Here is a 23,889-nt window from a genome sequence, read left to right as displayed (position 1 = left end):
GAGTGAGGGACAGTCATGCCTGTGGCCTTAATGAAGGATTAAGGAAAGCACAGAGGGACTTCCCTGGTGGTCCAGTGGTTAAGAATCTGCCTTGCAATGCAGGGGACACAGGTTTGAACCCTGGTCAGGAAACTAAGATCCCACATGCCACAGGGCAACTAAGCCTGCTGTGCCACAACTAAGACCTGATGCACCCAAATGAATAAATACTAAAAACAAATGAAAGCACAAAAAGCCCACTGGCACCCCCTGCCCCTTTTCTGCCTCCTTGCAGCTGGAAGTGTTAACTAACCTCGCCAATGAGACCAACATTCCTACTGTCCTCCGGGAATTCCAGGTACTGGCTAGGGACCAGCTTGTAGCCAGAGAGGCCCATGAGAGTTGCCCTGTAGCTCCTTATGCTCAGTGAGAATCATCTTGGTGGATTAAATCTTCTCTTTAGAACCCAAAATGGAGAAACTGTTATTTCATGTCCCTTCCCAATGCCGTCTGCAGGCTTTGGGTCAGGGAGTCACCGGGTAATGGATGAGGGTGTCATTCCTTTCCCCAAAGTTTAGTCTCTGGCATGATTGGTCACTGAATGAGGGGTAACAGCTTTCCAGAAGGTCACCCTCAAGTCTGCAGAGTCACTGCCGAGTCAAGTCTGAGGGATCACCACCTTCTGGGGCTCACTCTGTTGTGGCCTCCCGCAGACCTACATTCGCAGCATGGACAAGGACTTTGTGGCAGCCACCATCCAGGCCATTGGGCGCTGCGCAACTAACATAGGCCGAGTCCGCGACACCTGCCTCAACGGCCTGGTGCAGCTGCTGTCCAACCGTGATGGTCAGTGTTTGTCTGTCTGCATGTCCAGCTCTGATGACTTGTGGGTGCTGCCTGCATGTCTGACTGATGGCCAGCAGGTATTCTCCTGTCTGGCCAGCGACAATTCGTGTTCATCAGTCCATCGGCCTCAGTTTGTATCCTTGTACCCCTGCCTCTCTGAGGGCCACTGGAGAAGTACAGGAGGTTGAGGAGCAAAGCCAAGGGCCTGGGGGCGTTGCAGGTGTGTCTGCCCATTGTGTGTGGCCATCTGACTGTCCTGGGCTCATTTCCTGTTCCACAGAGCTTGTGGTCGCAGAGTCAGTGGTGGTCATCAAGAAGCTGCTGCAAATGCAGCCAGCCCAGCATGGAGAGATTATCAAACACTTGGCAAAGCTCACAGACAACATCCAGGTGAGGGGGTGACCCCACTGGCTTCCCCAACCCAGGAACCTCCCCGTGATTTTAAGACCCTATAATTAGGGACTTCCCTGGTGGTCCAGTGGTTAAGAATCTGGCTTGCAAGGCAGGGGACCCGGGTTTGATCCCTGGTTGGGGAACTGAGGTCCCACATGCCAAGGGGCAACTAACTCTGTTCACCACAACTAACGAGCCTGTGCCCTGCAACAAAAGATCCTACATGATGCAAACGAAGATCCCACATGCCACAACTAAAGACCCAATGCAGCCAAATAAATGAATTTTTTTTAAAAAAAAAGATCCTCTAATTAAACTGGCCTTAATAAAAATCAAAAAGAAAAAGAAAAAATCAGGGGCTTCCCTAGTGGCTCAGACAGTAAAGAATCCACCTGCAATGCAGGTGACCCAGGTTCAACCCAGGTCGATCCCTGGGTGGAGGAGATCCCCTGGAGAAGAGAATGGCTACCCACTCCAGTACTCTTGCCTGGAGAATTCTATGGACAGAGGAGCCTGGCAGGCTATAGAGCATGGGGTCTCAAAGAGTTGGGACACGACTGAGTGATTAACACTTTCACTTTTTAAATAAAAAAATCAACTTCCAAACCATTCTTACTGGCTTGGAAGGTCTTTGGGTGGGAGAAGGGGAAAGACGAGACCATGTGACCCTGGTTTGCCTTCCCTTTGGGGACCCGTTGCTGAGCTCCAGCCTGGTCCACACTCATGTTTTCTCTAAAGCTCTGGCTTAGGGTGGCTGGTTGACAGGCATGTGTTTTTGTGTTGCGCTGCCAAGTTGAAACATTCAGACAAGGCATTCCTGAAGACTCAGGAAGGATAACATGGCATCCTTAGATAGAAAGCATCAAGGGCACAGTGGATCCAGAAAGCCAGTCTTTTATACCAAACTGTGACTGAACTTCCAAGGCTCTGTGCGTGCTCTTGAAATCCTGGGGAGGAGGGGAGATGCTGCCTGAGAAATGCCCACCTAATATTTTCTCTCCCACCACCTCCCACTCCCAGTTCTAGAGAAGTGAGCGCAGATGGGAGGAGTGCTGGCTCCCTGGCAGGCCACATGCCCACCCACTTTCCCACATGCACCCCAGTCCTGACTCCTTTCCCCCCCACACAGGTGCCCATGGCCCGAGCCAGCATCTTGTGGCTCATCGGCGAGTACTGTGAGCACGTCCCCAGGATTGCACCAGACGTCCTGAGAAAGATGGCCAAATCCTTCACTGCCGAGGAGGACATCGTCAAACTGCAGGTCATCAACCTGGCAGCCAAGCTCTACCTGACCAACTCAAAGCAGGTACTGATTGAGAGATGCCTCTCAAAGCTCTCTGGGCCCCAGAAACGGCCCAGGTGGTGTTCTGTGGGTCCTCACCAGGTAGGCATGAACTTGAGTACCTCTTTTTGTCAGTTTTTTCATTTTGTATTTTCATTAATGTTTATTGGAGTATAGTTGATATACAGTATTGTGTTCGTTTCTGCTGTACAGCGCAGTGATTCAGTTATACATATATCAGCACCCCTTTCTGAAGACAGAGTTCAAGATAGGTGGCTGGTCTGCCCATGTAACCCAATGTTCCCCAGAGTCCACGACTACTCTGGAGGCCCAAGGGCATAGTAGAGATGGTGGCCATGTTGAAGAGACTCTTCTGTGGGGCTGTGACTTCCAGTCTTCCAGTGGGAGTGTCCTTACTTGCTGCCTTCAGGATGCTGGGGCCAGAGGGAGGGACCTGCAATGACAGGCCTTGATGGGAGACCACATGTTCCAGGAGATGTGGTCTGTCCTCCTCCCCGCAAAGCTTGGTGATGCTTCACCAGTCTATGCCAGCGATAAGAGGGCACAAGCCTGGGTGGTACTGGTGGTCATTGTCATTCCCATGGTGAAATATTATGAAAGGCACCAAGAACACGGCTCAGCTAAGCTGGAATATCAGGATATTAACAGCCTCTTGAGTGTCCGGCATCCTCTGAGATGGTCCCAGGACACGTTGCTATGAGTCAAGTGTAACGTGCCAGAGCTCTTCAAGGTGCTAGAACACCAGGCGCCATGATAGTTCCCACACTCACTGCTCTGCTCAGTCAGGCGAGGCAGGGGTTGGCAAACCACCGCCCATAGTCCAAACCTGGCCTGCTGCCTGTTGTTGTAAATAAACTTTTACTGGGCTACAGCCACGTTCATTCATTTGTTTATCGTCTATGGATGTTGTAGCTGCAACAGAGTCCATATGGCCTGCAAATCCTAAAATAGGTCCTCGGCCTTTTGTAGAAACGATTTGGCAACCCTCAGAGCAAACAAAGCATGTGGGCCATCCCCTGGAGGTGGTGACATCTCTGCCGGCCTGAAGGTGGCCTCTTTGCCGTCCCATGGAGTCTTTGGATGGTGGTGTTTGTGCATCTTCTGTGACCCACGGTGGACAGGGTGGGCCCCAGGGCCTCCAGCTGGGGGGCAGGGCTGTCACATGTGGGGCCTCTTGTCAGGAGCTGGGATGGACCGTGGTCGTGTGGAAGCTGTGAGGGGCTGGGTCTGTGGGTGTCAGTATTGTGGGAGAAGCAGATTGGAGACAAGTTAGAGGGAAAGGCAGCACAGGGAAGCCTTGGAACAAATATCTGTGCGCCTCCTTTATGCAAACAGGAGAAAAGAGCAGGTGGGAGGAAGGTCTGAAAAGATGAAGCAGGCTAGGTGGGTGGCTGCTGGGTAGAGGGGGTGTCTGAAAAGCTCAATACCACACCAGAGCCCTGAGCCCCAGCATAGTGATTCAGCATGTTTGCATAAGTCTGGGTGTGCCCACGTGGCTCTTCCCTAAGTTGTCCCTGTTAGCTTCTTGTGCATTTATTCATGACCATAATTAACATACATTTCGCAAGTGCCTACTGTGCCTGGCACTGAGCTATGTCCTTGGGTGATGACAACAAGCGAGACGTGTTTACCGGCCTTCAAGTGCTCACAGCCAAGTAGAGGAAACAGCACAAAATGCAGAGCAGTAAGGGCTGCAGCCAATCTTCCCTGGTGGCTCAGATGGTAAAGAACCCACTTGGCAATGCCAGAGACACGAATTTGATCCCTGGGTCAGGAAGAAAGCCTGGAGAAGGAAATGGCAACCCATTCCAGGATTCTTCCCTGGGAAATCCATGGACAGAGGAGCCTGGCGGGCTACAGTCCATGGGGTCACAAAGAGTCGGACACAACTTAGTGACTAAACAACAAAGGGTATAGTCAGAGCTGGCACAGAGAGCCATGGGTACAGATGGCTTAGCCCCTCTCCTAGGCAGGACGGGGTCCCGGTCCCCATCAGGCCACTCTGAGTAGGCTGTTCAGACAGATGGAACCTCCACACACCCTTCATCCTAAGGCCAGTCCTACAGGCTCCTTAGGATGGTTCTTGGACTCAGTAAAGAGAGCTTTCCTCCTTCCTACCCTCCCTGTCTTTCTCTTTTCTTCTTTCTCAGCCTGTGCTGAGAGTGGTGGAGAATAGGAATTCTCTGTACTCCAGGAGGGAAGTGTTTGCGTGTGCCCATGGCCATCCTTGCAAAAGAGCAAGGATGCTCCCCTCTTCCCAGTAAGAGGGTGACATGTTCAACCTGCCACAGGCCACAGCAATCCCAGCCACTGCCCCCTCCCCCATGTGCTGACCCCCACTGCATGCCAGACTCTGGCCCAGGCTGAGTTAAGGAGATAACGGATGAGCTCTGCCCTTCTGTGGCTGAGCAGATAACCAGAGGGTCTAACAGAAGATGCACTGGCAGAGGTCTTGGGGGGGCAGGATTAGTGAAGGTGACCATTACAGCCACTTCGGGCAACTGCCTGCTTGAATGCTTTTGGCAGGTAGGTTTGCTTTTGTCTGCTTGATGAGATACCTGGGAGGAGGGTCTGCTTAGGTCGTGGTGGGAGCTAAAATCTGGCTTCTAGAGTGAGTGGAAGAGTCTGACAAGTTCTCCATTATTTTTTTTTTAGTTAATAACTTCTTTGATACCATAAAAATAATGCATGTTCATCATAAAATGTTTGGAAATTCCAGAGAAATATTATAAGTTAAATATTTAAATTAGCTATAGGTCTACCACTTAGAAAAAACCAGCATTGGTTTTATATTTTCTTAGGTTGTTTTTTTTTTAAATTTGGTTTCTAGATATAATCATCCAGAAATTGTACATTTGTGCCTTGTTCAGTACATTAATATTTTTGTTTCTATTTCCTCATAATGCCTTATATTTAGAAAGTTGTTTCCTCGTTCACATATCAATTAAAATTTTCATGCATAATTTCCTCCAGACTTTTTTTTTCTATTTTTAATCCATTGTATTGGTTTTTTAGTGCTGTGTAATAAATTACCACAAACTTAGTAGGCCAAAAAAACATATTTACTTTCTATTTCCATGGATCAAGAATCCAGGTATGGCCTAGTTGGGTCTTGTATGTGTATGTGCGAGCATGCACACACGGTCGGTCGTGTCCGACTCTTTTTGCAACCCCGTGAACTGTAGTCCCCCAGGCTCCTCTGTCCATAGGATTCTCCAGGCAAGAATACTGGAGTGGCTTGCCATTTCCTCTTCCAGGGGATCGTCTCAACCCAGGGTTTGAACCCGTATCTCTTACATCTCCTGCATTGACAGGTGGGTTCTTTATCACTAGCGCCACATGGGTTGGGTCTTATTGCAAGGCTATAGTTACAGCTGAGGAACCGGTCAAGTTGGGATTCTCATCTGGAGGCTGTGTTGGGCAAGCATTCATATCCAGTTTTGCATGCCCGATGGTAGGACTGAGGCCCTGGCTTCTCGCTGGTTGTCAGCTGGAGATCGTCCTCAGCTCCTTGCCACATGGTCTCCAAACATAGCTGCCTGCTTCTTCAGAGCCGCAAGGGATAAAAGTGTCCAGAGCCAGTCTGCTAGCAAAACTGGAGTTGAACGTAAGGAAACAGTCATGGGGTTATATGGTGCCCCTGGTCACTTCTGCCATATTCTGTTGGTCAGAATCACATTTTAGGTCACACCCACCCTTGGGAGGGGAGCAAGACTGGGCTTCAGGAGGTGGGATTGTGGGAGAGGACCTGGGCATCTGTCCTCCGCATCCATCTAGAGCTTATTTTGGTGTAGCATGTCAGGTGTGAATGTATTTTAATTCCTTTTTTTTTTTTGAAGAGCTAGTTTCCCTAGCATGATTTAACAGGTGTTTTCAAGGTAACAGGTATGTTGGCATAGGTTCTTTTTTAAAAAATAATTTTGCTTCTTTATTTATGGCTGTGTTGGATCTTTGTTGCTGTGAGGACTTTTCTCCAGTTGTGATGAGTGCTCTGGTTGCCATGCGCAGTCTTCTCCTGGTTGTGACTTTTATTGTTGCGGAACACAGGCTCTAGGCACAGAAGCTCTAGTAGCTGTGGCTCCCAGGCCCTAGAGCACAGGTTCAGTAGTTGTGGCGCATGAGCTTAGTTGCTCTGTGGCATGTAGGATCTTCCCAGACCAGGGATCAAACCCAAGACTCTTGCATTGGCAGGCGGATTCTTTACCACTGAGCCACTGGGGAAGTCCTGGCATAAGTTCTTGAAAAGGCATCGATGTTCCCCACTTAAAATTCTTCCTGGCAGCTGGAGCCCTTGGGTCCAACTAGGAGCTTTGTTCAGTTCTTCGTGCACTGGAGCTTGTGTTATAGGCCTTCTTAAACAGCCTGTAATTCGTGTGCATACTGGCTAGGCAAGGCAGGTGTCCTGGGGCTGCAGACTGCATATGATGACCCCTGGGGAATGGTCCAGGGTAATGAACTATAGGCAAATCCTGCAGTGTTGAGGTGGAGGGACTAGCCCCTTCTTGGGTTGGCTGTTGATGGGCAGTTAAGGCTGTGGACAGATGGATTGAAACCTTGAACTCTTCTTTCCAGAATTAGGCAAGGACTTGAGGGGAGGGAGAGAGGGTCTATGATCGGCCAGCTGGGAAATCCATAGAGTTGGATCAGCAGCTGCTTGATAATAGTCAGTGTGGATAAGGACATCTGATAGCCTTGGCACGCAGGGTGGTGTCTGGTCAAGGAGAGGCAGGTCTACAATGAAGTCCATTTTGATGGGGGCATCCTAAAGGGAGTGTGGGGTTTGGAGTACTTACCTGTGACGGGAACAGTATTGCAGGCGGTGCTGTGCTGGAAGGGACTGAGCTGAACATGAGGCCGCCAAAGCCCCCATTGTAGAAGGAGTGGAATCACAGCAGCTCTCTAGAGTTTTGTCACAGCGGCTACTCTGATTCTGGGCCAGCATCTTGCTGATGGCCCTGCCAGATTACCTGGCTCAGCCGTGTCCAAGGCTGGATGTAACACCGTGTAACCAGAACGTCAGGAAGACCAGAGTCAGTTTGCTGGTCCCATCCCTCAGAATATCCCCAGATACTGTGGCCGTCGTGACACGGGATGTATGTACTTGGTGGATTTTGATTGTCTTTGCCATAGGGATGGAGACCTGGATGAGGTCAGCCACAGAGCGTAGGCTGTAAATAGGTAAACAGGTAAATACAGTGCCGGGTCCAGACACTCTATTTACTCTTGGGTGGGTCCAGGCCTGGGTGCAGCACTAACTGGTTCCTGAACCCAGGAGATGTCACTTAGTGATTCTGATTTTCCTCTGGAAATGGGGGCAGTAGTGCCACCTCTCGGAAGGGTTGTGGAGATTCCATGAGACAGTGAAAGGCCCCACTAGCACTGGGCACAAGAAGGCACTCCATAAATAGTGGCTGCCACTGTCATTTTGTGAAGATAGGAACAGGGCAGAAGTTGAGATCTGGGGTCCTGGGCTCTAGCTCCCTTGACTGCAGACTGTGAGCCCCATGTTAACTTCAGCAGACCCTAAAGTGGCTGCAGTTTGCTCCAACCTCATTAGCACCCCACTCCAGTACTCTTGCCTGTAAAATCCCATGGACGGAGGAGCCTGGTAGGCTGCAGTCCATGGGGTCGCTAAGACTCGGACACGACTGGGCGACTTCACTTTCACTTTCCACTTTCATGCATTGGAGAAGGAAATGGCAACCCACTCCAGTGTTCTTGCCTGGAGAATCCCAGGGACGGGGGAGCCTGGTGGGCTGCCGTCTATGGGGTTGCACAGAGTCAGACACGACTGAAGCAACTTAGCAGCAGCAGCAGCAGCAGCAGGGGATTATGGCCTCTGAAACCCCTGGGCTGCCCAGATTCTAGTCTGTGGGTCCATGGGGTATGCGGACAGCCCCTGCCAAGGGGATTCCTCTGTGTCCCCCTTTGTCTTTTTGTCGTCTGGTTTCCCCTGGGTGATGGAGTCTAGGAATGGCGAGGTCTCGAAACCTGTTCCAGACCTCAGGGTGGAGAGGTTGGCTTAGTCTGGACTAGTGAGTTAGGAGTGGGCCAAAGGCAGTGGGGACCACAAACCTGAGGAAGAATGGCCTCCCCAGGGCTAAGAGGGAGGGTTCCAAAAGGGCAGCCTCTTGTCCTGTCCAAGGCAGTTGTCAATGTCGGGGTCAGGGCTGGGGAGGTGAGGGAAAATGTAGGTCTGACACAACGGAGGAAAGTGAAAGTGTTTGTCTTCAGTCATGTCTGACCCTTGGCAATCCCATGGACTGTAGCCCACCAGGCTCCTCTGTCCATGGAATTCTCCAGGCAAGAATACTGGAGTGGTAGCCATTCCCTTCTCCAGGGGATCTTCCCAACCCAGGGATCGAACCCAGTTCTCCTGCATTGCAGGCAGATTCTTTACCATCTGAGCCACCAGGGAAGCCCTGACACAGTGACACAATGGTGGGGTTGGAGGGAAAGTTGGGTGGAGGCAGCAGTGCTTGGAGCTGTTGGCTTAAAGAATCTGGTTCTGGGACTTCCCTGGCGGTGCAGTGGTTAAGACTCGGTGCTTCCACTGCTGGGGGCACAGGTTCCATCCATGGTTAGGGAATTAAGATCCTGCATGTTACAGGACATGGCCAAAAAAAAAAAAAAAAAGAATCTGGTTGGACACCTCCTGTGTCCCCACCCTCTGTGATGGCTGCTGACTCACCTCTCATGTCCCAGACCAAGCTGCTGACCCAGTACGTGCTGAGCCTAGCCAAGTATGACCAGAACTACGATATCCGTGACCGAGCACGCTTCACCCGGCAGCTCATTGTCCCTTCGGAGCAGGGCGGGGCTCTCAGCCGCCATGCCAAGAAGCTCTTCCTGGCACCCAAACCAGCTCCAGTCTTGGAGTCGTCCTTCAAAGGTGGGAGCTGAAATCAAAAGGAGCCTTCCTGGGGGAAGGGGAGAATTGGCCAGCACCCCAGGCCTGGCTCTTCCCCCTGAGGTCTCAGTCTCGGCCAGGCACCAGCCTTTGGTGGGCAGGATTCCTTTGCCCCTGTGGCTGGACCAGTCCTGTGGCGCCCCAGGCTTGCTCCTTCACCCGCTCACCACCACCACTAGCATCATCTCACTTGGTCTCTGCCCTCCCAGGCAGGATGGGCCGCTGGCTCCTCAGCTGTCAGACTCCTCTTTCCATCCACCTCCCTGAGCAGGCATATCTAGGAAGGCAGGAAGTAGAACTGCATACAAAGGAGGGGTGTATGTTGGTAAGGGTCCTGAGAAAGCGGTTTCCAGCATTGGCTGGGCTGTCATTGCAGATCAGCCCAGTTCCCAGGCCCTCAGCCCTGCCTCATCTCTCAGGTGGGTGTCCCGTGACAAGGGCTCTGACAGCGAGGGGGTGAGGGACCCAGCTGGCTCTCTGGACCCAGGAATCTCCTCAGGAGGGAGCTTCCTTCACCAAGCTCGGTTCTCCTACGTATCTTCTTGTTCTGCTTTGTCTCTGCCCTGGACCCCTGGAGTAAGGAGATTCAGAGCCGTGGGGCAGATGGGAAAAGCCCCAGGGAGGAAGTGGGCGGTGCTTTTCATCCCCACTACAGGTCTCTGTGCTGCCCTCCTCTGGCTCTGATCCCGTCCCACTCCTGCGCAGACGGCTCAGCTCTCCCCATGCAGGCCAGAGCCTGACCAGACACAGCTCTTTGCCCTTGGTCTCAGCCTGGCCAGTCTCTTAGAGGCGATACCCTTGTCGCAAGCGGGCCTCCCTCCTGAGCCTGGCACTGCGGCCATATAGCCCTCATCCCACCCGCACCATGCCCTGGGAGAAGCCACGCCTGCATTTCTACTCCTCCCTCCCCGCCCCATCTCAGCAGGCAGACCCCGGCAGACAGGCCTGCAGCAGCTCTGGGCCCAGTGCCCTCCCATCTCCTCTGAGCTCCCAGTTTCCCCCAACCCTCCCTGGCCCCTCAGCCCTGCTCTTGTCGGTCATACAACCTTCTTCCCAGCCTGTGGACCTGCCGATGTGGTCAGGGCTGAAGAGCCCTTAGGGGACACGACCACCCCTTCTTCCGTCTAGCTAGGATGTTCCCACCAAAATCATCACCTGGCCCCACCCAGGAAACAACCCCCAGGGCATTTCCTTATTGCCACTCCTGGCTTGACCTCTCACCCTGTCCTCAGACCGGGACCACTTCCAGCTGGGCTCCCTGTCCCACCTGCTCAATGCCAAGGCCACGGGCTACCAGGAGCTGCCAGACTGGCCAGAGGAAGCCCCGGACCCATCTGTGCGCAACGTGGAGGTCAGCAGGAGTGGGGTGGGCAGGGGTGTGCGGAGAGAGGTGGACAGCAGGGAGCCCCGGGGGTGTGCCCGGCCCTCCTGACACCCTCCCCACGTGCAGGAAGAAGACCTCTCCCTTACGGAGACCCACGTGGGCCTGTTGGGCGAGTACACAGAGGTCCCCGCCCCGTGTGCCGTGCGGCCTGCCCTGTGTGCAGTGCTCCCCCAGCCTCTGCTGCCCCCTCTCCCCTGTGTGCTGTCCGCCGTGCCTGCCCCAAACTCTGTCCCTTCCTTGTTGGCAGCCAGGCTCTGTGAGCACCACCCCCACCCTCCAGGGATAGTGCCCCTGCCTGCCCCCCATTACTCCCTCTCAGGGCCAGGGCCAGGGCCAAGTGAAGGATAAGAGGGGCTTTCCTGGTGCCTCAGATGGTGGAGTCCGCCTGCAACGCAGGAGACCCGGATTTGATTCCTGGGTCAGGAAGGTCTCTTGAAGAAGGAAATTGCAACCCACTCCAGTATTGCCTGGAGAATCCCATGGACAGAGGAGCCTGGCAGGCTACAGTCCATGGGGTCTCGAATAGACACGACTGAAGCGACTAACAACTCCTCATCTCTAGGTACCTGAATGGACCAAGTGCTCCAATAGGGAGAAGAGGAAGGAGAAGGAGAAACCCTTCTACTCAGACTCGGAGGGAGAATCGGGCCCCACAGAGTCTGCAGACAGCGGTGAGGAGATGGGCAGGGCTGGGGCCTGTGCATGCGTCTTGTGGCTACCTGTCTGGTGCAAGCGTGTGCTGTTGTGTTACATGGTCATGGGTCCAAGGGAACGTGCACCAGTATGTGTGTTTATGCACCGGAGGAACTGACTGCATGTCCCAGACACGTGTGTGCTTGTGTAGGCCTCTATCCACACGGGTCCATCTGTGTCCCAGCTGGTCTGGTTGGCGTCTGGCTGGGAGCAGTTCAGGGTGTGGGCGGAGGTGGGTAGGGGGAAGAGGTGAGTTTGCTGCATCAGTGCAGAGTCTGAACCTGAGCGCCCAGGGCTCCCCAGGAGGCCAGCTCAGAAGGGGGAAGCCTGAGACTGTCCCTCCACAGACCCCGAGTCCGAGAGTGAATCGGAAAGTAAGAGCAGCAGTGAAAGCGGCTCCGGGGAGTCCAGCAGCGAGTCTGACAACGAAGACCAGGAAGAGGACGAGGAGAAAGGGAGGAGCAGTGAGAGGTGAAGTGACTGGGGGGTTTCAGGGTCTCCTTTGGGAAAGAAGGGCCAACACTCAGCCTTAGTCAGTCTCCTAAGAGCCCCCAAGCCACCTCCTGGGCTGCTGGGGCCTGCGGTCCTTCAGGGCTGCTCACGTGAGGGCTGCAGCCTGGGGAAGCACTCGGGGAGAGGGCCTGAGCTGGCGCAGGCTGGTCTGAACCTCTCACTGCAGCCCAGGTGTGGTGTCCTGTGGTCCGGGCTCCCCACCCTCACCCCCAGTTTTCAAGCTTTCCCTGCTCTTCTGTGAGGCAAGAAGGGGCCATCCAGGCTGGACCCAAGCCCCATTTGCCCCCTCTCTTCCAGTGAACAGAGTGAGGAGGAAGGTAAGAAGAAGAAAATGAAGAAGAGGAAGAAGGTGCCAGAAGGGCAAGAAGGCGGCTTGTCCTCGGATGAGGGCAGCGATTCCAGCAGCAGCTCCTCAGAGTCTGAGATGACATCAGAGACCGAGGAGGAGCAGGTGGAACCTGCCTCCTGGAGGAAAAAAACAGTGAGAGCCTTGGGGTAGAAAGGGGGTTGGCTCATGGCCCAGGGCCCCCTCCACCCTCTGGGCCAGGCCCAGATGTCTCCTCACAACCCAGAACGGGCCAGGGTACTCCCCTTCCACATTCACACCCAATTTTTCTCTTCCAGCCTCCCAGTAGCAAAAGTGCCCCTGCAGCCAAGGAGGTCTCCCTGCTTGACCTAGAGGACTGTGAGTTTGGGTAGAAGTCAGGGGGAAGGAGGCCTGGGGAGGATGATGTAGGAAGGTCCATGGCACCCTGGGCTAGGTTCCCTGGGGCTTCAGGGTAATGGGAGCAGACCGAATATATTTGAGTCTGAGAGGGCAGCGGGTCAACCTCCCCAGGTACAGGGTTGAAGTCAAGGGTGGACATCTGTCTGGAGGCACCAGTTGCCACGTCTCGCTGTCCATGGTGCTGAACTGTCTGCTCCCTGAGCCCTAGGCTCCATGGCCCTATCCAAGCCAATTCCACTTTGCCTCTCCTTTATCATCACATTCCTTGTATGCCCCACAGTCACCCCGGCCAGTGTCCAGCCTGTGTCCCCGCCCACAGTCGTGTCCACTAGCCTGGCTGCTGACCTGGAGGGTCTGACACTCACAGACTCCCCGCTGGTGCCCTCGGTGAGTGGGCTAGGCAGAAATACATCCCTGTGGTATGTCCTACGGTATGGGTTTGTGCGAAGGGGGTGTGATGGAGTGGTAACTCTGAGTCCCCGTTTCCGTGAGCACAGGCGGGGATGAGGCTGGGGCTGGCCCTTTTCTGGTGGATCATTTCCATCCTTCCCACCCCCCTACCCGATCCCCACCAGCTGCTGAGTCCCGTGTCAGGAGCTGGGAGACAGGAGCTGCTGCACCGTGTGGCTGGCGAGGGGCTGGCTGTGGACTACACCTTCAGCCGCCAGCCTTTCTCTGGGGACCCGCACATGGTGTCTGTGCACATCCACTTCTCCAACAGCTCAGACACCCCCATCAAGGCCCTGCACTTGGGCACCCCCAAACTGCCTCCCGGCATCAGCATCCAGGAGTTCCCTGAAATCGGTGCGGAAGGGCCGTGCGCGGAGTGGTTGAGGAAGCTCCGGGGCGGGGACGGGGGTGGGGAGGTCCACAGGTCTGCCTGTGGCTGCTGACAGTCCACTCTGTGCCCAGCTAGGCTCTGGGAGTACAGAGATGGCATCTGCCACAATCCACGCCCCGGTGGACAAGACAGACTAGGAAACGAGCAAGTCCATATCAGGACAGGAGGAGCTTGAGGCTTGACTGATTCAGCGCTGACTTCAGTGGGGTGAGGGCAGGTGGGGGTGGGTGTCTAGATTTTAGGAAGAAACCAGGAAGAGTCTCCAGCAGCCCAGAAAGCCAGGTTCCATAGAAGGCGGTCAGCTGAGGCAGTGGAGGGGAGAAGGAGTGTGGGTTCCAAACCATCAGGTGATGGGGTCTCCATCTCCCCCTGCTCCTGCCTCCCACTGCTGCAGAGTCCCTGGCACCTGGAGAGTCTGCCACTGTTGTCATGGGCATTAATTTCTGTGACTCAACCCAGGCGGCCAACTTCCAGCTATGGTATGTGTCCAGCTTGTGAAGGAGCGGGAGCGTGGCTGGGAAGAGGAGGGGTCAAAATAAACGGACTGGAGGTGGTGTTAGGTGGGGAGGCATCATGATCTGGACAGTGTCCCAGGACCTCGGGCCTTACCTCCAGACACAGTGCGTGGTGAGGGGAGAGAAGCTGGCCTGACTCCCTCTCTCTGTCTCCTCCGGCCTTCCTAGCACCCAAACCCGACAGTTCTATGTCTCCATTCAGCCACCCGTTGGGGAGCTGATGGCCCCCGTGTTCCTGAGTGAGAATGAGTTCAAGAAGGAACAGGGTGAGTGCTCCCTGGGGGTGGGTGGGACGGGTGCTCAGGACCCTCCTCTGGGGCTTATTCAGCTCCACCGTACAGACATGCTGTGGGAGCCTCAGCTGCTGCACACAGAGGGAGGCCTCGCCCCTTATGACTCCAGCAAAGGCTTCCCAGACCCTCGGACACTTCAGTGAGACCTTGGAGAGAGTTGAGACGCAACCAGGCAGAAGATTCTAGGCCAGGATTCCAGCTTGGGGAAGCATTATGAGTAGGCGTTAATGAAAATTTACAGGAAGCAAGCAGGGGTGCAATTTGCCTTGGGGCCTAGGGATCCTTAGCACTGGGAGGTAGGGAAAACAAAGCTGAAAATATGTTCGGTCTAGTTTCTGGAAACTTTGAATGCTGTGCTAAAAGATTTCCATCCTAAAATTTCAGAGCTGAAAGGGGTCACAGAGGTTATTTGGTATCAACTCCATTAATAGAGGAGTAAGGAGTACAAATTTCATTTTTCTAGCAGTAGAGGAATTATTGAAGTTTTTTGAGCAAAAGTGAAAGTGAAGTCGCTCAGTCGTGTCTAACTCTTTGAGACCGTGGACTGTAGCCCACCAAGCTCCTCCATCCATGGGATTCTCCAGGCAAGGAGTGGGTTGCCATTTCCTTCTCCAAAGAAGGGGCAAAGTTCAGTCTTGGGCTTCAGAAAGCGAAATCTGGCAACATTTACAGTTAGGACTGGAATTGAGAGAATGTGCAGCAGGAAGAAGAGGCAGAACAGTAAAAGTGGAAGGAATCATGGGGCTTCGTGAGCCTGGATTTAAGTTCTGAACCTGCTGCTTGCTTGGTATGTGACCTTGGACTAAATCCTGTGACGAGTTATAAGGCTGTTGACGTGGATTTGATGAGAGATGGTGAGAACCAGGATTAGAGCCACAGCAAAAAGAATGAAAGGCTGAGGTAGGGGAGAGGGACTCCATGGGCATTTGCCGAATGAAAGAGGAGACAGAGACGTGGAAGCTGTCTCTAGAATATCTGGCTTAGAGAGCAGGGAGAATGGCAGTGCTGTTCACCTCGACCAGGGGTTGGCCAACTTTTTCTGTAATGGGCGGTAAAGTAAATGTTTTATTTATATTAAACATTTTAATATTTATTTATTTGGCTGTGCTGGGTCTTAGTTGTAACATGCAGGGTTTTTAGTTGCGGCATGTGAACTCTTGATTGTGGCATATGGGATCTGGTTCCCTGACCAGGGATTGAACCTAGGCCCCCTGCATTGGGAGGGCGAAGTCTTAGCCACTGGACCACCAGGGAAGTCCCAGAAAACATTTTAGGCTTTCTGGGTCATGTGGTCTCTGCTGCAATTTGCCTTTGTAACCCAGGAACAGCCATGGATAATACATACATGAATGAGTGTGGCTGTATTCCAATAAAACTCTATCTATGGACACAGACTTGAATTTCATGTACTTTACATGTGTCATGAAATATCTAGCCTTGATTTTTTTTCCCCCAATGCTTAAAAAATATTAAAAAAAACAAAAACCACATTGTGGACCATGCAGGTGGTATGTTGTATTTGGCCTTCAGGCTCTAATTTGCCAAACCCCTAATCTAGAAGAAATAAGGATGGATCAGGCAAGGGAGAGGGGAAGATCTTGGATAGTTTTGGATGAGCTGCTTTTTGAAATATACGTGGGAAATTCAGGAGGAGGTGTTTCATACACAACTGAAAAATGTGAGTCTGTGCCCAGGAAACACTTCTAGGCTGGAGTCAGGAGCAGAGAGGTGATAACTGAAGCTGTGACTATAAGTGAGATCACCCTGAGGGAGAGATGAATGGGGAGATAAGGAGGCCACAGACCTTTCTTGAGGAAAACTTGTATCCTTCAGGAGAAAAAGGAAGGGAGGGGAAAGAGAAGGAGCAGGGTGTAGGCAGGAGGAGGGATGAGGAGGTAGAAATGTGTCTTGGATAGTCTGCAGGCCAAGATGACCAGAGACCTTCAGGTCCAGCATATAGGGAACTGGTGCCGGCATCAGAGAGAGCGGGTCATCGCCAAAGGGGAGACCGAGGCCAACTGCAGTGGGTTTCTAGAGAGCGGGGCTTGAGGAAGTGAGTCCTCTTTGGAGGCCCTTGGAGGTCAACAGTGAAGGAGAAACAGTATTGGCATCATGGCATGTCTAGCTTCTAGGGAGGACTTAGGAATGAGACTTGATGAGAAACTAAAAGTACAGGACAAGAAAATGTCACTAGATAGGAATGGAGGGGATGAAAGAAACAGGAAGGGTGTGTCTGTTCTCCAGAGGAGAACAATGAAGGGAGTAGCAGAGGGAGGAGAGAGGCTGAGGAGAAGGTGGGCAGGGCAGATGGAGGAGCTTATGTGGCTGGGGAGAGGACAGGAGTGCAGAGATGCCAGCCCTGTGGAGTGAGGGTTTCCAGGGATGCTCTGAAGGCCTGGGGACGTCATGAGCCTGGGCCATGGTTGGAGCTGTTGTCTTGTGTGAAATCAGGGGTCCACCCATGAGGGCTGCTTGTGACTCCTGGACTCGGGCCTGTCTGGTGAGGACCCACAGCAGCTACCAGTGACCTATCTGCAACGAGTCAGCCTCCAGGAGCTGGGGGAGAGTTGAACTTGGGTTGGAGGGCCAACCAGGAAAGACCAAAAGATGTGGGGGCCAGACGGAGGAAACCTCTGAGAACTGACTGGCCTCCAAAACCACTGGCCACTCCCAGGTGGCTGGTAGCCCAGATGTCTGACAGTAGGGAAGCACCAAGTCGGTCTCTGGTCTGCAGTATGGACAGACCCCGGGGTGGGGCGGGGAGAGGCTGACAGAGTCTCCCTAGGGGAGGACACGGCCCAAGAGGGAAGTAGCCCCTCCCCAAGACTGGTGAGGGAGCCCTGCGTAGACCCTGGTGAGAATGCTCAGTGCAGGCCCAGGGGCACCCACCATGGCCTTCACCCTCACCACGACCTCTGCCCCCAGCAAAGCTGACGGGCATGAACGAGATCACAGAGAAGCTCACGCTGCCAGACACCTGTCGGAGTGACCACGTTGTGGTGCAGAAAGTGACAGCCACAGCCAACCTGGGTCGTGTCCCTTGTGGGACATCTGACGAGTACAGGTACTGACTGCCAGCAAGGGGGACGAGATGGGCTCTTGGGCCTGATTGGAAGGAGGGGCCCCGGGCCCCAGTGTTGAGCCCATTCCTCCACCCTTACGCCAGGTTTGCAGGGAGGACGCTGACCAGTGGGAGCCTGGTCCTGCTGACTCTGGACGCCCGGCCTACTGGAGCTGCCCAGCTGACGGTCAACAGCGAGAAGATGGTGATCGGCACCATGCTGGTGAAGGACGTGGTGCAGGCCCTGACCCAGTGATACCAAGGGCTGTGACCTGTGTGACCCCTTCTTGTCCCTCCCTCGTGATGTGTAGGCTACTAGCCTCTCTCTCTCTCTCTCCCCTCATTCCATATAGCATCCAGCGGAGTCCTCTCTCTCTCTCTGGTCATTACCAGGCTCCCTTCTGGTCCCCCTCCCCAAGGGTTCCTTAGTGATCTGTGCAGAGGGATTCCATTCAGCCCTCCCAGCTTGGTGTAGCTATTTATGTGGCAAAAGCTCAATAAAATATCTTCTCCCTAGAGGCTGGCTCATCTTCCCTTTCTTCTGGGTTCTACCTAAGGGGGTGGACTGGGGGGCTAGCTCCCAAGATTGACAGTGTTTGACCCTTGTGAATGACCGCTACTGGTCTTCTAGGTTGAAGCCCCAAGATGACTGTCTTCAAGTCTCCACGCATCTCTATGGAAGAGACACCTGATCAGGATGGAGAGGCCAAGCTGGAAGAACTCCTTGGTCCTCTACAAGCCTCAGCAAAGATTCCTCTTCAACATCTGACTGTCCCTTTTGGTTCCCCTCATGGGCCCTGGAGAAGGAGAACTCATAATCTGGGGAATTCCCAAACATAGGTGCAAGGTTCAAAGTATGTCAACTGCATCTTGATGGGCCTAAAGCCCCCAGTTTGCTGGGGAGATGACTCAAGGGGCGTCTTGGAGAGGGAAGAACAGGAGATGCAGAACAGTGCTTCATCAGATGGCCTGGGGGTCTTGTTAACGTGCAGATTCATATCTGTGGGTCTGGAGTGGGGCCTGAGAGTCTGCATTTCTAACGAGATCCCAGCAACCATGGCTGTGCTCCACACACACACTAGAGGAATGAGGTATAGAGCCTCCACCCTGGGACAAGCCTTCCGGGGGTGGCCGTGGGGGTCAGGGCCTTTTCCTGGTGAGGAAAGAGCCTGAGCAGGCAGTGGTTCCTAAATGGATAAAAGGGGTTCCATAAGCATGTGTTCTGCCAAAAACAAATAGAAAGCTTGTAGAAAGCTTGTAATCCAATAAGTTTAGGAATCACAGATTGAAACCCAGTAAGGTAATTTCCCACAGGCCTTCTCAGAGCCTTTACTACGCTAATGTGCACTGGGACTCCATTTGCTCTTGACCTCGGAATGCATTTGTCCCAGGACCCTTTGATGGACTGTGTTACAGGAAAAACACTCCGGTGACAGTTGGAGATGTAGGATCTCAGCCCTGATCCTCCATAACCAAGACTTCAGTCCTTTGACCACCCCATCCCCCAGCCCTGTCAGGGAAGAGGCCCTGAGCAGGTCTGTTTAGGGACAGACAGGGTGGAGCCAGTGTGGCCCTCTTCTCAGGGAAGGAGAACAAAGGCGGTGTCAGGGGACAGCCCTGCCCTTGCCTCCGGGGACTTGCCAGGCTCTGTGGCACCAGAGGGCAGCTGGGGCTGCTACCTGTGTGAGAGCCTTGGGGCCCCAGAGTCCCCCTGAGATCACTGTTTTTATCACTGCAGGTTCTGAGAGGGGACTGATCCACCATTCAGGGGTCACTCAAATGGTGGACTGGTTCTTGCTGTGTCTCTAAATCAGCACTGCCTGCAACAGGAGAAAGAACGTGAGGGCAATTTTCTAAAAAATCAGAACAAGGACCATCCGAGAATTCCTTACCAACCTGGACTTTGCAGTGCAGGCCCCCAAGTGGGTTCTGTAGGAACCAGAAGCACAGAAGGCATGTCCTCTGCCATCCCCCACGGAGCCCACAGCCCAGGTTCCCAGAACCTTGTGGAAAGGGAACCTGGGTCTCCAGCCCCTAAGTGAGAGTGCAGAGCCCAGGAACCTCAGTCACAGCCCTGTGCTGGTTCCCCTGGAGCAAATCCCAGGCTGTGGGGTTAGCAGCAGCAACCATTCCTGAGAAGATGGTTCTCGAGCATGAGACAGCCTCGGGAGAGGTAGGAGAGCTGGGCATGAGCAGGGAGAGTCTGGGTCTGCAGCTGGTGAGGAGGAGGAGCCTTGCTGGGAAAGCTGGCACTGAGGAAGCAGGCAGAAGCAGCAATCTTCAACCTTTCAAGGAAAGCAAAAGGGCCCCATTCTGTTTTAGGGGATGGTCTGCAGTGATTAAATGTCGGTCAGAGGGGAAGGGTTTTGGGCCGCCCCGCCCTCAGCCCAACCTGTGTCTTCTAAAACCCCTAGATCAACAGCCAAACCTCCTATGGCCCTGCCACGTCGGCATCCCTGAGTGAGTGTCGGCAGGGATGAGCCTCCCTGGTGGACACAGATCAGACATGCAGGACCTGGAAGGGGCTCCCTTCTCCCCAGAATATTCTTCTTTCCAATCTCTGTCATATCCTGGATCATGTCACTGATTCAAGTCTGCCACTGTGGCCACAGGCTTCCTCTATCTCATGTATCCCGTGACAGCGCTGAGGGGCAGCCAGAGAGCTGGGCCCAGGACTAGGGGGTTCACATGGGGCCCAGGATGACAGAGAAACCTAGGAAGGGCTCTGTTGGCACTCAGGGAGGACTGGGGTGGGGGCAGAAATGGACAGAAGCCCAGGGATTGGCACTGAGGCAGAAGGTGCCCCTGGTGAGGGTTGGGTAGAGCATTAGTGAGGACCAGAAAGGCTGAGTGTGGTCTGAGCCAGAACACAGGCCTTGACAGGACAATGAACTCCATGAGGGGTTGAGAATGGGAACCCAGTCCAGGATCGCTTCAAAGCAGTGTCCTGGCAAATGGGTACAAGGAATGGGTGCGGTTTCTGGCCAGGCGGCTATAGCTGGCTAGCCACGATGTCTGGGGGACAGATTCATCTAGGGACCCTAAGGAAGTGTCTGCAACAAGGATCCCAGAGTGAGGGGGGCAGTGCTAGTTTTGCCCAGGTCTGAACTTACCCCGCCCCAGCCCCTAGGCTAATTCAGCACCTTTTCCTGGGCATCTTGAGAGTCACCTCTTTGGCAGAGTCTTCAGATCAAAGGGAGGGGATGTTAGGTCTATAACTCACTGTGCCCAGGATTTCCCCTGGCTTTACTGGGCAAAGGAGACTTCTGACCCACCCCCCGCCCCCAAGGCCTGGCTCCTGGATAGCCAGGGTCCTCATTACTAGTTTCTTTTTTAAAATACTTATTTGGCTGAGTCAGCTCTTAGTTGCGGCATATGGGATCTTCCGTTGCCACATGCAGGCTCACTAGATGCCACTTGGTTTCTCTGGTTGTGGCGCATGCAGGGGTTTAGTTGCTCTGTGGCATATGGAGTGTTGGTTCCCCAGCCAGGAATCAAACCTGTGTCCCCTGCATTGCAAGGCAGATTCTTTACCACTGGACCACCAGGGAAGTCCCCCTCACCATCAGTTTCTTCTCCGCCTCCCCAGCCACATTCAGGGCCCTCTCTGTCACTCCCATTTCTACTGTGGCTACACATGAAGCAGGGTGGGGGTGGGGAAAGGCCCGCCTCAGGTATCTTCTTCCTTGTCAAGCATCTGAGCAGCCAGCAAGTGCTCGGCACTGTGGTGGCAAAGAGGCTGTGGGCTGATAACCACCCAGGACTGGGGTGTGAACCATGGAGGGACTGCTCATCCCAGTAGATCCTGTCTCATGCCACCAGCCTGCAACTGGCTGCAGAGCCTGCTGGACTGGGAGAGCCCCAGCTCAGGGGTGGGCCAGGAGAGCTGCTGAGGGAGGGTATGCACAGACCAGCATCCTCAAGGAGATGAGCTGGTCTTCCTTCTTCCACAGCCTGGTCAGTGTTATCTCCCAGGGCCAAGAGAAGGATGGTGAGCCAGTGCCTGGAAGGGTGGGGCTCAGGACAGAGGTTTGAAATGTGCACCTTCCTGGATCTTCTACCTGATGGTGCTGGCTTGAACCTGTTTTCTTCTACCCTATTGTCTCCTCTCTCCCCTCATCCCACTAACCTGTCTACCAAGAAAGAGCACTTGGGGCCTGCATTGTTAATCCTGACCACTGGGAACCCCACCCTGATGGCCCCATGACTACCAAGGATGCTTGGGCGTCTCTGGGCCTCGGCATGGTGTGGAGGAAGGTGAGCGATGCTGGGGGTTACTTACCTGAATGGCACCTTCACCCTGAATATCACTTCTTATCTGCTGCCAGGGACTCTAACTTTAGTCCCTTTTCAGATCTGCCCGTGAGTCCACCTGAGTGGTACTTCCCAGTGGTACCTGGAGAATAAAGGTTGCTAACAGCTCAGCAAAATGCTTCTGTCTGGGATCTTCCCAGACACGTGTCCCTGTCTTTGGGACTATGTAAAAAAAAACAAAAAACAACTTTATTCGTAGACCGAATAACCCATGTAATTAGTATTCAGATCAAGAAACAGATAGCAGCGTTGATATTTTGGTCAGAGATCAATCACAGAGCTCTGAAACGATTCTACCCCGGTCTGCAAATGGCAGTGGGATCCCAGAAGGCCAGCACAGACTTGTGTCCGGTAATGCCAACATGGTACCATATGGGGCTCTCTGGGGTCCCTGTGGCAGGGGATGAGGTGTGTGGAAATAAGTGGGGGTTGTCTTGTTTTGGCTGAGGGAGAATGTGAGGAAACAGTTCTAAGGAGGAACTCGTGGGCAAGGTGGCCTTGATGGAGGTCTTGATTTGCACCTGCAGAGGGCAGGCAGGGAGACGGTGAGGCATGGTCCTTCTCACTTGGACCAAGGCCAGACGGAGACCCCGTGCTCCGGGAAACCCCTCAACCTCAGTCTCCTCAGCTATAAAATGAGGGGGAGGGCCCCTCAGGTTCCTGTCTCTCCTTTCGTTGAGACCCTAGGCATCCCCTTACCCCTTTACAAGCATCTCATGACAACCAGCACTCTCCTCCCACTGTGACCAATGAGTGAGCCAACCTCTGGTGATCTCTGCTTCCTGGCATTTGCCCCCTGGAGTCATCCCCTCCTGCATCTCATCACGGTTGGCGTGTGTAAACAACAGAATACTGTAGAAGCCAGAGTCTGTTATTTTGGAGATGAGCTTATGACACTCCCCTCACCTCCATCTTAGCAGCCCCCTGGAGCAGTCCCTGTAAGGAGGAACCAAGTGAATCTGGGGTGGGTGGAGTTGGGAGACAGATCCAGCTCCAGGCAAAGCTTCAAATGACTGCAGTTCTGGCTGAGAGCTTGACTGCAACCTCAGGAGACAGCCTGAGCCAGAAACACCCAGATAAGTCCGTCTTGGATTCCTGACTCTCAGAAATTGTGTGAAAATGAATATTTGTTGTTCTAACCAGCCTCACTTCTGGATAACTTAACAGCGTACATGAATACAATCCAGCCCTTGACCCAGGTCCTAGGGTTTTGGAAACGTCCTCAGAGCAAGCCTGGGCTCCCAGCTCTGGCCTTTGGAGCAAACTTCTGCCACATTCAGTGTCAGTGGTGTGCTGGAGCCGGCTTGGGAGCATCCGCTGGTATCACACTGGCAGGTTGAAATCAGCCACTATCCAGGTGGGGATAGTGGTAAAGAACCCGCTTGCCAATGCAGGAGACATAATGAGACACAGGTTCAATTCCTGGGTTGGGAAGATACTCTAGAGAAGGGTGTGACAGCCCACCGCAGTATTCTGGCCTAGAGAATCCTTTGGACAGAGGAGCCTGGCAGGCTACAGTTCATGGTGGTTGCAAAGAGTCAGACATGACTGAAGCTTCTTAGCTGCACGCATGGTCTTTATGCCACAGAAATTGGTGAATACTGCAAGTCACTCCCCTCCCTGTGGCCAACTGTCAACACTTACCAGCACACCTCTGCCCTGAACTGTCCCCATCCCTGTATCTCCTTAAACAATTATATTTCAAGTTTAAAAAGTAAAATAACCACCTGTGTCTGCTTACCCAGTTTAAGAACTAAAGCACTCATCAATTCAGCAGATACCCACTGGATTCCTCGTCTCAAGAGCGCTTCCCTCCCCACCTGGAATAAATCAGTGTTCTAAATGTTATTATGTTTATCAAGGCCATGCATTTTGGGGTACTTTTACTACATACAGATGTATTCCTAAACAATATATTGTACTTTGTGACTGTAATATACTGCCTGTTTAGCAATTTTATATAAACGGCATCGTAGAGTATGTATTCTTCTACATTCTGCTTTTTTCATTCAATGTTGTGTATGAGTCATCCATGTTGATACGATTAGCTTTATTTCAGTACTTTTACTTATATACAGTATTCCATTGTGTATGTGTGTGCATGCTCAGTTGTTGAG

General features: G+C 53.3%; 2 protein-coding genes across 3 annotated transcripts in view; both read left to right on the top strand.

The window, feature by feature from the left end:
• The window catches only part of AP3B2 (adaptor related protein complex 3 subunit beta 2), a 36,914-nt gene extending 18,940 nt beyond the window's left edge, over positions 1-17,974 (top strand). Inside the window, exons 11-26 of one of the 2 annotated variants that reach the window (XM_070775179.1) lie at positions 275-337; positions 693-825; positions 1,106-1,215; positions 2,348-2,524; positions 9,227-9,413; positions 10,664-10,782; positions 11,378-11,486; positions 11,856-11,979; positions 12,319-12,502; positions 12,646-12,706; positions 13,029-13,135; positions 13,324-13,552; positions 13,984-14,068; positions 14,273-14,370; positions 17,323-17,461; positions 17,564-17,974. In XM_070775179.1, the coding sequence (XP_070631280.1) occupies positions 275-337; positions 693-825; positions 1,106-1,215; positions 2,348-2,524; positions 9,227-9,413; positions 10,664-10,782; positions 11,378-11,486; positions 11,856-11,979; positions 12,319-12,502; positions 12,646-12,706; positions 13,029-13,135; positions 13,324-13,552; positions 13,984-14,068; positions 14,273-14,370; positions 17,323-17,461; positions 17,564-17,714 (2,076 nt within the window). In that variant the 3' untranslated portion in view covers positions 17,715-17,974. The remainder of the gene's footprint in view (positions 1-274; positions 338-692; positions 826-1,105; positions 1,216-2,347; positions 2,525-9,226; positions 9,414-10,663; positions 10,783-11,377; positions 11,487-11,855; positions 11,980-12,318; positions 12,503-12,645; positions 12,707-13,028; positions 13,136-13,323; positions 13,553-13,983; positions 14,069-14,272; positions 14,371-17,322; positions 17,462-17,563) is intronic. The other variant, XM_070775180.1, reaches the window with a different exon arrangement.
• Positions 17,975-22,132: 4,158 nt separating this feature from the next.
• Positions 22,133-23,889, top strand: part of RPS17 (ribosomal protein S17) — a 122,761-nt gene continuing 121,004 nt past the window's right edge. Inside the window, exon 1 of the mRNA XM_070775196.1 lies at positions 22,133-22,137. Within this exon, the coding sequence (XP_070631297.1) occupies positions 22,135-22,137 (3 nt within the window). The 5' untranslated portion in view covers positions 22,133-22,134. The remainder of the gene's footprint in view (positions 22,138-23,889) is intronic.

This window comes from Bos indicus, chromosome 21, assembly GCF_029378745.1.
Source record: "Bos indicus isolate NIAB-ARS_2022 breed Sahiwal x Tharparkar chromosome 21, NIAB-ARS_B.indTharparkar_mat_pri_1.0, whole genome shotgun sequence".
NCBI classification, from domain to species: domain Eukaryota; kingdom Metazoa; phylum Chordata; class Mammalia; order Artiodactyla; family Bovidae; genus Bos; species Bos indicus.
This window is presented reverse-complemented; position numbering and strand designations above follow the sequence as displayed.